The 13,924-nt window shown below is 49.2% G+C and overlaps 1 protein-coding gene across 1 annotated transcript; it reads right to left on the reverse strand.

Moving 5' to 3' along the window:
• Positions 1 to 4,143: 4,143 nt before the first annotated feature.
• Positions 4,144 to 6,117, reverse strand: HAPLN2 (hyaluronan and proteoglycan link protein 2). Its single transcript, XM_061119850.1, has 5 exons — positions 6,030 to 6,117; positions 5,473 to 5,826; positions 5,160 to 5,276; positions 4,834 to 5,016; positions 4,144 to 4,424 (listed from the first exon to the last, which is right to left on the reverse strand). The coding sequence occupies exons 1-5, from the start codon at positions 6,115 to 6,117 to the stop codon at positions 4,144 to 4,146; spliced, it is 1,023 nt and encodes a 340-aa protein (XP_060975833.1).
• Positions 6,118 to 13,924: the final 7,807 nt, after the last annotated feature.

Below are 13,924 nucleotides of genomic sequence, written 5' to 3' on the forward strand. Positions count from 1 at the left end.
GTAAGGCAAATGCAATGACAAGTATCCTAATGAGAGACAGGAGAGGAGGAGACACAAGCACTGGAAAGGGAGGAAGCAGAGAGTTCAGTGAAAGTGAAAGTCGCTCACTCAAGTCCGACTCTTCGCGGCCCCATGAGCTATATGGTTCATGGAATTCTCCAGGCCAGAATACTGAAGTGGGTGGCCATGCCCTCCTCCAGGGGATCTTCTCAACCCAGGGATTGAACCCAGGTCTCCCACACTGCAGGCAGATTCTTTACCAGCTGAGTCACCAGGGAAGCCGAGAGATTTCAGCGATGCAGCCAAAAGAGCCCAGGAATGCCACCCGCCCCCAGAAGATAAAAGAGACAAGAAAGAATTCTCAGAGCCTCCAGAGGGAGTGAGACACTGCTAACACCTTTAGTTTGGACTTCTGGCCTCCAGACTGTTGTTAAAACAACACTTCTGTTGTCTTAAGCCACCAAGTCTGAGGTAGTTTGTTACAGCATCCATAGGAAACTAATACAGTGAAGAACTTTATAATGAATGGGTCAGACTCACACTACCTGAATTTACTGATCAGTCTTAGCATCACTATTCTAGTCCAACAACCAGACAACAGGTGCCTCCTGATGTGATGAAGGAGGAAGTACACAGTTGTTGTTCAGTTGCTACGTCGTGTCTGACTCTGCGACACCATGGACTACAGCATGCCAGTTATCACTTATGAAATATTCCTGAGGAAAAGAGTGAATTTAAGCTTAATCAAACTTCCAAATATAATTACAGGGGGTGAAGGAATATATTTAATGACACTTCAAGGATACACTCAGCCAGATCCAGAATGTGGGAAACTTGACAGGAAAGTGACCTAGTTTCATAAACAAGCAAACAAGATGGCATAGAAAAAAATGAAAGAGGAAGAAGTGTTATGGTTTAAAAGATACTTAACCAAAAAAAAACAAATGCAATGTAGATCCTGGTTTGAGCAAATAAACTATAAAGTTTATATATAAACTTTTTATATATATACTTTATAAAGTACATATAAACTATAAAGTTTATATATAAATATAGTTATATTTTTTAGACATTCAGAAGAAAATTATTATGAACTAAATATCAGATGACATTAACTTAATTTTATTGAGGAATATGTTAGTAGAATTATGATTTGTAAGTCACTATATATTAGAAATACAAACTGAGTATTTACAGGTGAAATGATATGCTGTTTAATATTTGCTTTAAAATACTCCAGCAATACTATCTATGGTGAAACAGATCACCAGCCCAGGTGGGATGCATGAGACAAGTGCTCCAGCCTGGTGCACTGGGAGGACCCGGGGGAATCGGGTGGAGAGGGAGGTGGGAGCGGGGATCGGGATGGGGAATACGTGTAAATCCATGGCTGATTCTTATCAATGTATGACAAAACCCACTGAAATGTTGTGAAGTGATTGGCCTCCAACTAATAAAAAAAAAAAAAAATACTCCAGCAAAAAGCAAACACAAGTGAGAGGACTCAAGAGATAAGAATTTTTAAATCATCAAACTGGAAGATGGAGTCATTTGTTATTCTATTCTCTCTATTTTGTGTGTGTTTTAAATTGTCTATAACAAAAAGATAATAGTAATAGCAATATGAAGAATAGTTGTAAGAATCCATGGTTATATATTTTAATGGGCAAAGAAACAAAGCTTTGCAGCAAATGAAAAGCTTCTCCCATGACCATTTCTCATATACTGAAGAAAAGCTATCTTCTTACAGTCTGAGTTGCGAGGCCTCAGATACTGACTTTCTGGGACTCTGACTACATAATGGGCCAGAACTTAGAAACCTAGAAGAATAAGGGAGTGAGTGACTATCAGTATGTCCCAGAATTTAGACTGCTCTCCTTGCTGCTGGTGGTAGACATGGGTGCTGTTTCTGTTCGCCAGGTATTTCCAATTCTTTTAGGCCCCCTTGTGGTGGAGCCGGGCCCTGTGATTAGTTCTGGAGAATGAGTTGTAGACAAGACTGGTGTCCCTGGGACCTGTAACTTTTAATTGCTTGTATAAGATACTCTAGAGCTCTTTTATTTTTCCTTCTGGTATGTTGATTGATGGCATACGACATGGTGGCTTCTCTATCAATCCAGATAGATACCTGAATGACTAAAATGAGAAGAGTCCACTTGTTGACCACCATGAACGTGTGGCCCAATTAAGAAATAAATCTTTATGTTTTAAACCACTGAGATTCGGGGGTTGTTTGTTATCAAAGCATAATTTAGCTCATCCTGACTAACTACTGCTGTACAGCGACAAATTCCACAGGCTACCTGGTAAGAACCTGAATAATAATTATCATTGTTATTCTGTTACCATCATTCATTAATTATTAACGGTACCACTTACTGAGTGCCTCTTATGGGTATCAGGCATGTATACCCAGTCCATGCATTGTCTCAGTTACTGTTCACAACAAATTCAGGAGGCAGTTATCATTATCCCATGACCAAGATGAGAAAATCAAAGCTTAGGAACTGTCACAAATATTTCATTTGCTATATGACAATTATTGAAGATGATATTCATTCAATCATTCTTTGTCCCTCATATAAATTCTCATGGGATCAATTCTCTTATCAATGATCGCAAGAATCCTCTTGGGAAGCCATTTTGCAACATGGATCAAGCATCACCGAAAATTCATACTCAAAAAAAAAAGAAAGAAAGCTCTACTCTTTGCTCCAGTCCTGATTATTCTCTAGCCCAGGCTTTCTGTGGTGTAGTTAGATTGCTTGAACAGGGAATTTCCTAGCAGTCCAGTAGTTAGGGCTCCCCACTGTTCACTGCCTGGATGGTGGGGGAACTGTGGCATGGCCCAAAAAGAAAAAATTGCTTAAACAGAAATAAGTAAATAAAATACACAATATACGTTAAGGAAAAGGAATTAATGACATTGGAGCTTGTCTCTTGAGTTACAGGTATGTTTCTTTTAGCCTGATGTGATAAGAGTGTTCCCTGTTCAGTTACCCCTTTTGCCCTGGCGGCCATGGCGGTGGTGAATGTAAACCAAATGCACAACCCCCTGAAGTATTAGCCCTCTGAGGACCTTATTGTGTCAGAGTGCCACCTCCTCCTTCCGTTTATTTCCTGTCAGTTGTAACAACGAAGTGACTTTCCTGCCTTTAATAGTAGTCATGCAAACTCTTCTGGGAGACTGGCAGGATACAAACACATTTTGAAATATATTTAGGTCCACCTTCTGTCTGTTCTGTGGTGCCCAGGGGCTAGGCCTGGGGGTTTGGAGCGCGCCTAGCCAGTAACCTTAGGTAGGGGTGTGGCGCCCCCGCGTGGTGCCTGGCACAACATCACTCTGAATTCTATCCAAGGCCAGGCCGCCCACGGTGTGTCCAACTCTCCTAAGGCCTTTTGGTGCCCTCTCCTCCTTCCAGTAGGTGGCTCCCTGGTAAAGAATCTGCCTGCAGTGCAGAAGAAGCAGGAGACACGGGTTCCATTCCTGGGTCGGGAAGATCCTCTGGAGGAGGAAATGGCAACCCACTCCTGTATTCTTGCCCGGAAAATCCCGTGGACAGAGGAGACTGGCAGGCTACAGATCATGGGGTCGCAGAGTCGGACACGACAGAAGCGGGTGAGCCCAGCACAGCGCCCCGAAATCCCTCCTCTTGCAGGCTCCTCCCTCGGGGGCAGTAGCCCCTCGTTTCCCTCTGTATTCCGAGGCGCTGGCTCAGCACGCTGGATCCAACGGGATCCCCCTCCACCCCCGCGCCCCCAGCCCCCCGCCTCGCTGACAGCTTCACCCAACACAAAAAGTCCTCAGGTTATTTTATTGCCGGATAGAAGTCAGTTAATGCCCCTTGGACGCCTCTCCCGTCACCTAGCCGTGGCTGCGTCGTCTGCTGGGGGGGCGGAGGGGGCGCGAACCGCCTCGAGTCAGAGGTTCGTAGCTGCTCACTACCACCCGGGGCGCCACCACGTCCCCTCCCCGACGCCGGGCCAGCCGGGATCCTTGGCCCGCAGCCTTCGGTCGAGAAGGCGGGTCAGGAGGAGCTGCTCCTCGTCCGATGGAAGGGGAGGCTCTCGGGAAAGCGGCGAGAGACCCCCGCCACGACTCCCAGGCTTTGTCGCGCGCGCTGGAGGGGGTGCGGTGGGCCCCTATTCGGAGTAGCAGTAGGTCCCATAGGCCGCCTGCTGGGGTCTGGGGAAGCCGAAGCTGCGCACTCCGGGATCCGGGAGGCCCCCGCAGCGCGGCCGAGGCGTCGTGATGGGGAAGCGCACGCTGCCGTCCGCCAGCCAGCCGCCGTCGCATTGGTCCAGCCCGGAGAACTTCCAGGCGGCATAGAGGTGCCCGACCTTGGCCACTGTGGCCCCGCGCCGCCTGCAGGCCGCGTGGGCTTCAGACAGCGTCAGCCGCCCGGGCACGAAGAACACGTGACCTGGGAACCGAAGCAGGTCACCGACCGACCGAGAGCAGGGCCGGCCGGGGCGTGGCGGAATTCAGACTCCCAGGGCGCAGTCGGGATGGGGAAGAGGGGCAGGTGTGGATCGGTGGGTCCGAGCTTGGGTAGGAGGAGTGGGAGTATAGAGACTGGGGGTGCGGGTGAGGTTGTAAAAGACAGGCTGGAGGCTGGGTGGGCAGAGTGACGGAGGGGCGAGGCCTGCAAGGGACCACGGAGTTGGCCGGTAATCTCAAGCCTCTGGCCTTCTACCTTCCCCGCCACATTCTAGAGGCCCGAGTCCCGGCCCCGCTCGCCCCGCCCCCCGCCTCCTTCTCAGGTGGGATCCTCCTCTGTCCGGTGCGGGTCAGACCCCGGCCGCGGAGGAAGGCTCGCCCCGGCCCCTTACCTGACAGCGCCGAGGTGAAGCAGAAGGCGTCGTAGCGGTCGCGCTTCCGGTCGCGGGGCCCGTAGCTGCGGATCCCGGGCCGACCTCGGCCACCGCAGGGCGCGCGCGCCGTGAGGACAGGGTAACGCACGGAGCCCTCGAGCAGCCAGCCCGCGTTGCACCAGTCCAGACCCTCGGTCCACGCTGGCGGGAGATGGCGGGGGACGGAAAGGGGGTCGCGGGATTAAACGCGTCACAGGCGGGAGCCAGACCCAGAGTTCGCCTCCCCTGGGGTCCAGGCGACAGCTCGGAGGGAGCCTGGGCGGTCCCCGGGCTCGGCCACTCACCCTGGTACAGCTGGGCGTAGGTGGCCAGACGGCCGTCCTGCTCCTCGCACGCCTGCTTCGCCTCGTAGTAATTGAACTGGTACCGGCCCCGGCTGGGCTGGTAAGGAAACACCACACCTGGGAGTGGGGGGCAGACAGCCTGGAGAGAGCTGGCAGAAAGAGAGGGGCAAGGAAGGGCGGTGCAGCCCAGGGGAGAGGGCTGGGGGCTCCGGGAACAGGGACAGGGAGAGGCTGCAGAGGAGTCCAGGGAGACCTGAGCCAGACGGCAGAACCACCGCCAGAGAGGAAAGCGGCAGCAACCGAAGGGCCTCACCCTCCAGGCGCAGGGTCAGCGCCACGCTCTCGTCCTCGATGCCGTTGATGAGCTCACAGCGGTACCGGCCCTCGTCTTCCAGGCGCACGCCGGCGATGACCAGGGAGGCGTCCAGCCGATGCCCTCTTCGCATCCTGGCACGCCCCCCCAGGGGCCCGTAGCCCCGGGCGTGCAGTCCGTTGGTGATGAGGATGGGCGTTTCCCGGAGATCCCCGGGCTCCACTTTGCTCCAGCGCACCTTGTAGCTGGGAGGCGGGGCGCCCAGGACGCAGGGCAGCGTGGTCGTAGCCCCACGACGAGAGTGAATGACCTCGTGGATGGGGGGCAGGAGGTAGTGGGGGCCAGGGTGGGGTGCTGAGCAGAGGGGGCCACAGTGGCAGGAACCCCCTGACCCCCACTGCCCCAAGTGCCTGTCCAAAGCCAGCGTTCCCCAGACTCCCCCAAACCTCTCTCCATTGCTCACTCAGAAATGACTCTCAGTCCCTGAGGACCTCCAACAACCCTTCCCACTTTCCCCACCACTGTTCTCCAGATTCTGGGCCGAATTAAGGTCTTACCTTGGTCCCCCAGGGCTCTGTGGAAGGTGGCGAAGGCCCAAGGGAGAAGGAAGTGGCAGAGAGAGAGGAGACTGATCCTGCCTTGCATGATGGGAGTCAGCCCAGCACGATCTGTGGGGCACAAGGTTGGGCATTTCTTAGCACTAAGGGAATGGGGTGGGGAGATGATCAACTCCCGCCGGGATTCCTCAGAGGGGACTGTTCATCTGGAAGCCAGGGCGGCAGATAAAGGGGCTGAAACTGGTAGCAAAGAAAGGCGATGGGGGAGGGGCAGTAACAAACTCTACTCACCCATCCCCACCCCACCAGGCCTCCTGGGCCCATCCTTTTTCCTCTCTTGTCCCGTCAGTCAGCAGGTCATGATTGAGCCTCCTCTACCTATCCATTTTCAGCACAAGTGCTACTTCCCAAGTCCTCCCTTCTGGATTGCCATCTCTGGTCTCTTATCTTCACCCAACACCCATTCTCCATCTGAAGCCAGAGTAAATGTGATCTAGTCACTCTCCTGCTTAAAGCAGTGACTCCTTGTTGCCATGAGGATCAAATCCAGCATCCTAACCCAGCTTCCAAGGCTCTCTGTGATCCAGCCTCTCAGGGCATCTCCAGCATTGCCCCCCACCCTACTCCTCACCACCTGTGCCCTCGGCTCTATGCTGCAGACATGTTCTGGCTCCAACACAGTCCAAGTTCACCCTCACCTTCTTCTTACAGGCAATCAGTTTGGGCGTCACCTTCTCTGGGAAACCTTTCCTCTCGCCCCCACTTCATCACACTGCAGTGCACTGTGATCTACCACTCTGGTTTTCCTACTGCTCTGGACTCGGAACTTTTTTCCTTAGAAGTATTTCTATTAGCAGCTAAATTAGCAGTGTGAATTTGAAAGTTAAATACATATGCATATGTAGACTACATCAGTGAGCTTTCCAATAATTATAAAGTTATAAAGTATAAAATTAGAAGGCTACTAAAAATTATTTCGAACACAGCCGTCTATTTCAGTAGTTGATTTCCCCCCTTCTTTATCTTATCTATTCTTTATCACCTTGGCCATTTTTTTAAATAATTGGGCTAAAGACCCTTTAACCTAGTTTTATCCCTTTTTAAGATCTACTTCCTGGGCTTCCCTGATGGCTCAGAGGTTAAAGCGTCTGCCTCCCATGTGGGAGACCTGGGTTTGATCCCTGGGTCGGGAAGATCCCCTGGAGAAAGAAATGGCAACCCACTCCAGTATTCTTGCCTGGAGAATCCCATGGACAGAGGAGACTTGTAGGCTACAATCCACAGGGTCGCAAAGAGTCGGACACGACTGAGCAACTTCAAAAAAAAAAAAAAAAGATCTACTTCCTAATCACATGACTTTGAACAAGTTGCTTAACCTCTCTCTGCTTCAATATCCTCATCAGTAAAATCGGGGTGGGGGGGGGCGGATAGTAGGACACCTACCTCACTGAGTTGTTGTGGAGTTGGACGAAGTAACATACATACAATGCTTAAATAGGCCCTGATATCTATGGATAATAAGTGCTATGTATATGCTAGTTGTTATCTGAAACTGCCGGCATAGACTCTGGCACACAGTGGGTGCTAAATAAATATGTGTGTTAATGAATGAGCTCACATGAAAGACTTTTGGGAAGAAGAGCAGGGACATAGCAAGAGGAAGGAAACTTTGAGGAGGACTCGGAAGGCTAAGGAGCCAAGCTCCATCGTCCTGATGGAGCTTCTGACCTTCCAGATGAAGGTCAGAGCCGAGTATGCAGCAGGAGACAGAGGTTAGGTGCAGAAAGGACTTCCCAATGGTTAAGAAGAAAAGCATCTGCGACAGAGAAGTCAGTGAGAGAACATGTCTCCTGTACAGGACAACTTGGTAAGCACCTGGTCGAGATAGTGGGAACTGGTAAGAGATAGTAGGAACTGAGATCAGTTGAGGGATCCATAGTAACCACAGCCAGCACCAACACATTAAAGTTAAATGTGCCTGAAACTGCTCTAAGCACTTTTCAAGTACACTTTTATATTTACTCCCCTTAGCAATCCTATGAGTTAGGAATGATTATGAATCCCAATTATACATGCTCAAAGGCGCTCCCATGTCAGGATTCTTGAATGAGGTCACACAGCTGTTAAGGGGAGGGGTTTGCTGGGGCTTGAATCCAGGCTTGACATGAGGTTCAAGCTCTTAGTCACTGGCCTGTATTTCTGTATCTCAAAGCAAGCGCACACATTCCTTCTTCATGTCCCTTACAGAGAATGAGAGAGTGGCCAATAGCGCCAGTGCCTACTCCCTGTTTTGTTTTCACTGATAAAGCTTTATTTAAGAGAAATAGTCAAAATTTTTATGGGATACTTTTAGATATAATACAAAATCATTTCTCTGATAATTATTTTATGAACATTCTGATCAATAATATGCTGTAAGATACTTTGACACTGACCTGTTAGAAGTGGGCCTCTTCACAGAGATGGTGGGTGCAGTGATTGGCAGCTTTTTGTCCTGCTGGAGAAAGAGTTTCCAGGTGAAGGGGTTGCCTGGGCCCCAGGAGGTCCAAACACTTAAGAGCCTCAGGATTTGGGCCCCTAATCAGTGTGGTCTCTTCTTTCGAACCTTTGAGGAAATGCTTCTGCCCTGAGTTCAAAGAAGCCAAGGTACCAGAAACTCCCCCACTCATCATTCCACTAAGCCACGTTAAGTGACTCGGGTCCAGCTTTGTGACTGGGCACTGTGTCTGTGGAACTCACTGCCCTGGGCCTGGGGGAAGACACAGCATGACAAGGGAACCCACGAAGAGGGATGGAGTGAAGGAGGCAACCCAGGAATAATTGCCTGAAATATTGCAGACAGTAGGGTGCCTCATTTCTTCTAGATGCTCTTGGACCAGAGAAGGGATGGATTGATTGGTGGGTATAAGGATGTTGGACTGCTGGGCAGGGGGATGAATTACAAATGAGGCTCAAAGATCTATGTGTCAAGTTCCAGCTGCCTCTGCTTTTCTATATGCTCCTCCTCTAAGCAGCACCCCTCTCCCTCCCCCAACAGAGTCCTCACCTCTGCCCTCCGGCGCCTGGGTGCGCATTGCCTATGGGAAGAGGCTGTCAAGGTGGGAACCAGACTTCCAGGACCTCCACTTGCTTCAAGAAACCTGACCCCTTCTGTCCAGCCCCCTCTGTCTGTCATCTGTCTGTCCTTTCCTTCTCTGTCCCCTCCCCATCGGAAGCACAATTTCCCATTGTCTCCTTCTTTCCCCCTATTGTTGGATAACAGGGGCCCTTTCTTTATCCTCTGGGTAATGGCAACGAAATGTCAACAGCTGGGGATGTGGGATGCAGGACCGGCTGGCACACATCACCGGAAAAAGGGCCCGGGTAGGGGCGGGTTCAAAACAGGAAATGACATCCCCAAGGAGAAGAAAATGGGGAGAGGGAGAGAGAAAGTTGGTGAGAAGGTTGAAATGGGATCTGCCTTAATAGTCCAGCTGCAAGTCTCAAAAGAGAATTGGGGTAAGGCCAGGGAAGTGGCTGGGTGCCAAGGAGGGCAGAGTGACTAGTTAGCATTGCAATAGGAGAGGATGGAAATTAGAGAGTAAGGAGAATTTTTCTGTCTCTGGGAAGGACTTGGGAATTTCTGAGGGTGGAAGGACTTTGGAAAGCGCTCAGAGAGGTCATTTTATTTGTTCCCTAGTTCCCTACCTCCTCCTTCACCAGATGGATGAAGTTCTCAAGAGAAGGGAGATCCTGAACTTCCCCGAGTAGAGATTCCCTTCTCTAAAATTCCCCTTTTTAGGAAGTTCTTTCTGAAGTCTAAACTCCTGCTAGAGCTTAAGCTCATTTTTAAAACCTATTGAGATAGAATTTACATAAAACAAAGTGCAGATCATAAGTGTACAGCTCAGTAATTTTGACATGTGTACACACCCTGGAACTACCCAGGCCCAGGTCAAGATATAGAATCTCTCCAACACCCAGAATAGCCCATTTCTTTTTTTGTATGCTATCAATGCAAAGGGAGCATTCTCTCTGTAAATAGCCATTTTGAAAAGTTTCAAGCTTCAAATTGCTTCTTGGCCTTCTTTTTCCTCTGCCACCCAACATCAATGACTTCAAATGACCAATCCTACACTTTCAAAACTGGAGGGGGAAAAAAAACTGGAGGGGACCTTGGCATCGTTAGCGTCCTCATTTACTAGGTGGAAGGGAAAGTGACTTGTCCAAGACCACACAATGCAGTTGTTGACTCAAGCCTAGAATGTTCTGCTTCTCCAGCTGATTCCTCTTCCATTCCTTTCCTCAACCTTTGGAGTCAGCCCCCCAGCTACAAGGTCTCCCCTGGGGCCACATTTGACAGCATGGTGCCCGCCAGGATGATGCTTTTTAGGGACTGGATTGACTGTCATCTCATTCCTCCACCCCTTCCTAAACTCTTCCCTCTTCTTCCCAGAGAGAGGGACAAATGAGAAGAGACAAATAGCTGCCTGTCTCCTCTGCCAGGACACCCTGATCCCGTGCATCTGACTGGCTTCAGCCCAACACAAACAGCCTCCCACAGAGAGGGAGCATAAAAAGGCTCCACAGCCAATGGTTGTGTCTCTATTCTCCAGCTCACCTCTTTCTCTCATCACTTCTGAGTCGTGGTTTGGAAGTCTCTGGTGTATAAATTCGTAAAAGGCTGAGTTTGGCAAGGAGGGAGGGTTAGAACTGTGATAGATGCCAGAGAACCCTTTGAGTACGGAATGAGAAAGGAACAGAGCAGGAATAAATATACCCTGAATAACCAAACTGTGTTTAGTTTGCTCAAGGTCACACTCATTCTCAGTTCTCCCGGAAAGACACTGTGAGATAAGAATGGGGTAAGATTCTCAGGCTTGAGATGGCATGTTTTCTAGCATCTTCTGAGGACAGGCCTTTGCCATGCTCACTGCCTACCAACCAGGATGAAGTGGAATCATCTAGGATGAGCCCGGAGTTCTGACACCTCTTTCCCTGACACCCCAGTCTCAGCCTCCACCTTCCAGGCTCATTCAGCTGACCAGTTTGCTGGATCTTTGGTGATGGCAAGCAGGGGCCCAGTTTTCTACGGGATTATTGCATGGAGGGCTGGAGGAGTTGGCAAAATGGTACTTTAGGGGGCATAGCAGAGAGGGACCAGGTGTGCCTGGCGGGGCTTCCCTCTCCTTCCAGTAGAATTTACATTCACACCCAACCGCTTCCCCACCTCCCTGTCTCCCTGCAGCACTGTCTTCAGCAGACGTTGCAGGGCGGTCCCGTTCTCCTTCTCAGATGGCTGTCACCCTTGTCCTCCTGCCTGGGAGCCCCCAGGCCTCCCTTTTTTCCTAACCCAGGCTGAAGCCTTTTGAGGGGCTGGATCCTGGCCGCCCTGCAGGACGTTGTGGGGGGTGAACCTGGGGGACTCAGCCTTGTGGAAAGACATGATTTCCTCTCAGGACACCTCCGTGTACTCTGAACAGTGTTTGTACTATGGTTAGAGTCAAGGGTGGGAAGGAAGGGGAAGATGTGGTCCCTGCAAGGGCCGATCTGAAGGGGGCATAAGGCCACGTGGCCTATTGGAAAACCTCTGGACCATGAATCAGGAATCCTTCTCCAGATGCTGACTTCATAGGAGGCTCTGCCAAGCTCCCGGAGCTCCAGTCTCTGTAACTGCCAAATGGGCACCACACCTGCCCAAAAGGGGCTGGCTGGGGTGAGGGTGATGCAGCAGCCTTCTACCAAGTGAAAGGCACGCTAGGAATGATGTTCATTGTTATAACAGTTGGTTCAAGTTAGAAAAGGGTTAGAAAAGGGGAGAACAAGATGGGAAAGAGCTGAGACCCATTAGACCCACTCATCCTTGCACTAGCCACACTCTTCAAGAACAGGGGGGGGCCTCGTGGGGCTAGGGTCTGTCTAAACAGTGAGGGTGTCCCTCTCTATATTTCTATCTTACTCTATTTCCATCTCTGTGGAGAATAGGAAGAGATCACCACCATGCCTCAGATGCCACATGGAGCCCTGACTGCCTCATCGCAGGCTGCCCAGCCCTGTTCCCTGTTTGTCATGCCAGCCCCTTGATGTGGGGCTCTTGAGAAGTGGACCCCACAAAGCCCACTTCAGTACTGATCAGAACCTAGAAATTAAAAGTGAAGATGTCCAGAGGGGGCAGCTGGCTGACTCTAAAAGATCTTGGAAGACTGCAGTGGGGATGTCTTGTCCACATCTCAACCTGGCAAATGCTCAGGTTTGTCAACCACCTCTTTCCTTAAGGTGGCGTGGGTGGGGGGTGGGGCCAGAGTAGGGTTTTTCTGAAACTCCTCTTTTCTGAAGGGCTTCAGGATATAGAGAACTGTTTGAGCAACTCAGTAAATGAACTTATGAAGGTCTTGACCTTATGAAGTGCTAAGTCTAGTGAACTAACACCTCTCCTATCTTAGAGGTGCATGCTCAGTTGCTGAGTTGGGCTTGACTCTTAGTGACCCCATGGACTGGAGCCCGCCAGGTTCCTCTGTCCATGGGATTTCCCAGGCAAGAATATTGGAGTGGATTGCCATTTCTTTCTCCAATCTCAAAGGTAGATGAGGGTAAAATAAAATGATGGAAAGTGCAGTGAACAACAAAAAAACAAATATCTAGAAGCTATTTTCATGGTTACTAAGATTTAACAAGATTTATATTTTGTAAGATTTATAGTTCACATATTACTAACCATGTTACCTACCCATCCTGTTTGTCACAGTCACTTCATGGTTGTATTCAAGTGGGCCTTCTTTTTTGGCTGTGCTGAGTCTTAGTTGTGCCACTCAGGATCCTCAATCTTCATTGTGGCATGCAAGAGCTTTAGCTGTAGCATGTAGGATCTAGTTCTTGGAGCAGGGATTGAACCTGGGCCCCCTGCACTGGGAGTGAGGAGTCTTAGCCACTGGACCACCAGGAAAGTCCAAGTGGGCCATTTAAATTGTGTTTCTGTGGTGCAGCCACTATGGAAAACACTATGGAGAGTCCTCAAAAAACTAAAAACAGAGTTACCAAATGATCTAGCAATCCCACTCCTGGGCAAATATCCAGAGAAAACTATAATTTGAGAATTATAATTCTCTGCAGCACTGTTCACAATAGCCAAGACATAGAAGCAACTTAAATGTCCATCTACAGATGAACAGATAGAGGTGTGTTACATATATACAATGGAATATTACTCAGCCATAAAAGGAATGAAATAATGCCATTTGCAGCAACATAGATGAATATAGAGATTATCAAACTAAGTGAAGTCAGAAAGTGAAAGACAAATACCATATGTGAAGTCTAAAATATGACACAAATTAACTTATCTATGAAACAGAAGTAGACTCATGGACATAGAGAATAGATTTGTGGTTGCCAAGGGGGAGGAGGGCTGGGGAGGGAAGGACTGGGAGTTTGGTATTAGTAGATGCAGACTGTTACATGTAGGACAGATAAACAGCAAAGTCCTACTGTATAGCATAGGGAACTATGTTCAACAGCCTGTGATAACCCATAATGGAAAATAATGTGATAAAGAATGTATATATGTGTGTAACTGAGTCACTTTGCTATACAGCAGAAATTAATACAACATTGTAAATCAACTCTATTTCAATAAAATAATTTTTTTTAAAAAATTGTGTTTTTGTCCTCTGCAAATTCCTTGAGTTCCCGAGTCCTCATTTTTATCATCCCTTCTCATGCTCCCGGGCCTCAGGCTTGCTCCCTCAAATTCCTGCTTCTGTTCTCCTTCAAGACAGCCTTGGTAGGATCTAACTCGATTTTGTACATAGTCTCACTCTCAGTCTCACGGGGCTCAAATTTAAGCCCAGAAGTAAGAAGATTTGCAGGTATTAATCAACCATTCTCAGACTCAAATGTGAATAGTTTTAAAAAGTTAA

This window comes from Dama dama, chromosome 20 (assembly GCF_033118175.1).
Source record: "Dama dama isolate Ldn47 chromosome 20, ASM3311817v1, whole genome shotgun sequence".
NCBI classification, from domain to species: domain Eukaryota; kingdom Metazoa; phylum Chordata; class Mammalia; order Artiodactyla; family Cervidae; genus Dama; species Dama dama.

What these genes read in the sequence shown, in the direction of transcription:
- HAPLN2 (XM_061119850.1), bottom strand. Translation starts at nt 6,117, where the DNA reads ATGCAAGGCAGGATCAGTCTCCTCTCTCTCTGCCACTTCCTTCTCCCT. An exon ending in GCTGACCCTGCGCCTGGAGG is followed by an intron (nt 5,277 to 5,472) that starts GTGAGGCCCTTC and finishes CCCCACTCCCAG; the next exon opens with GTGTGGTGTTTCCTTACCAG. An exon ending in CTTCACCTCGGCGCTGTCAG is followed by an intron (nt 4,425 to 4,833) that starts GTAAGGGGCCGG and finishes TTCGGTTCCCAG; the next exon opens with GTCACGTGTTCTTCGTGCCC.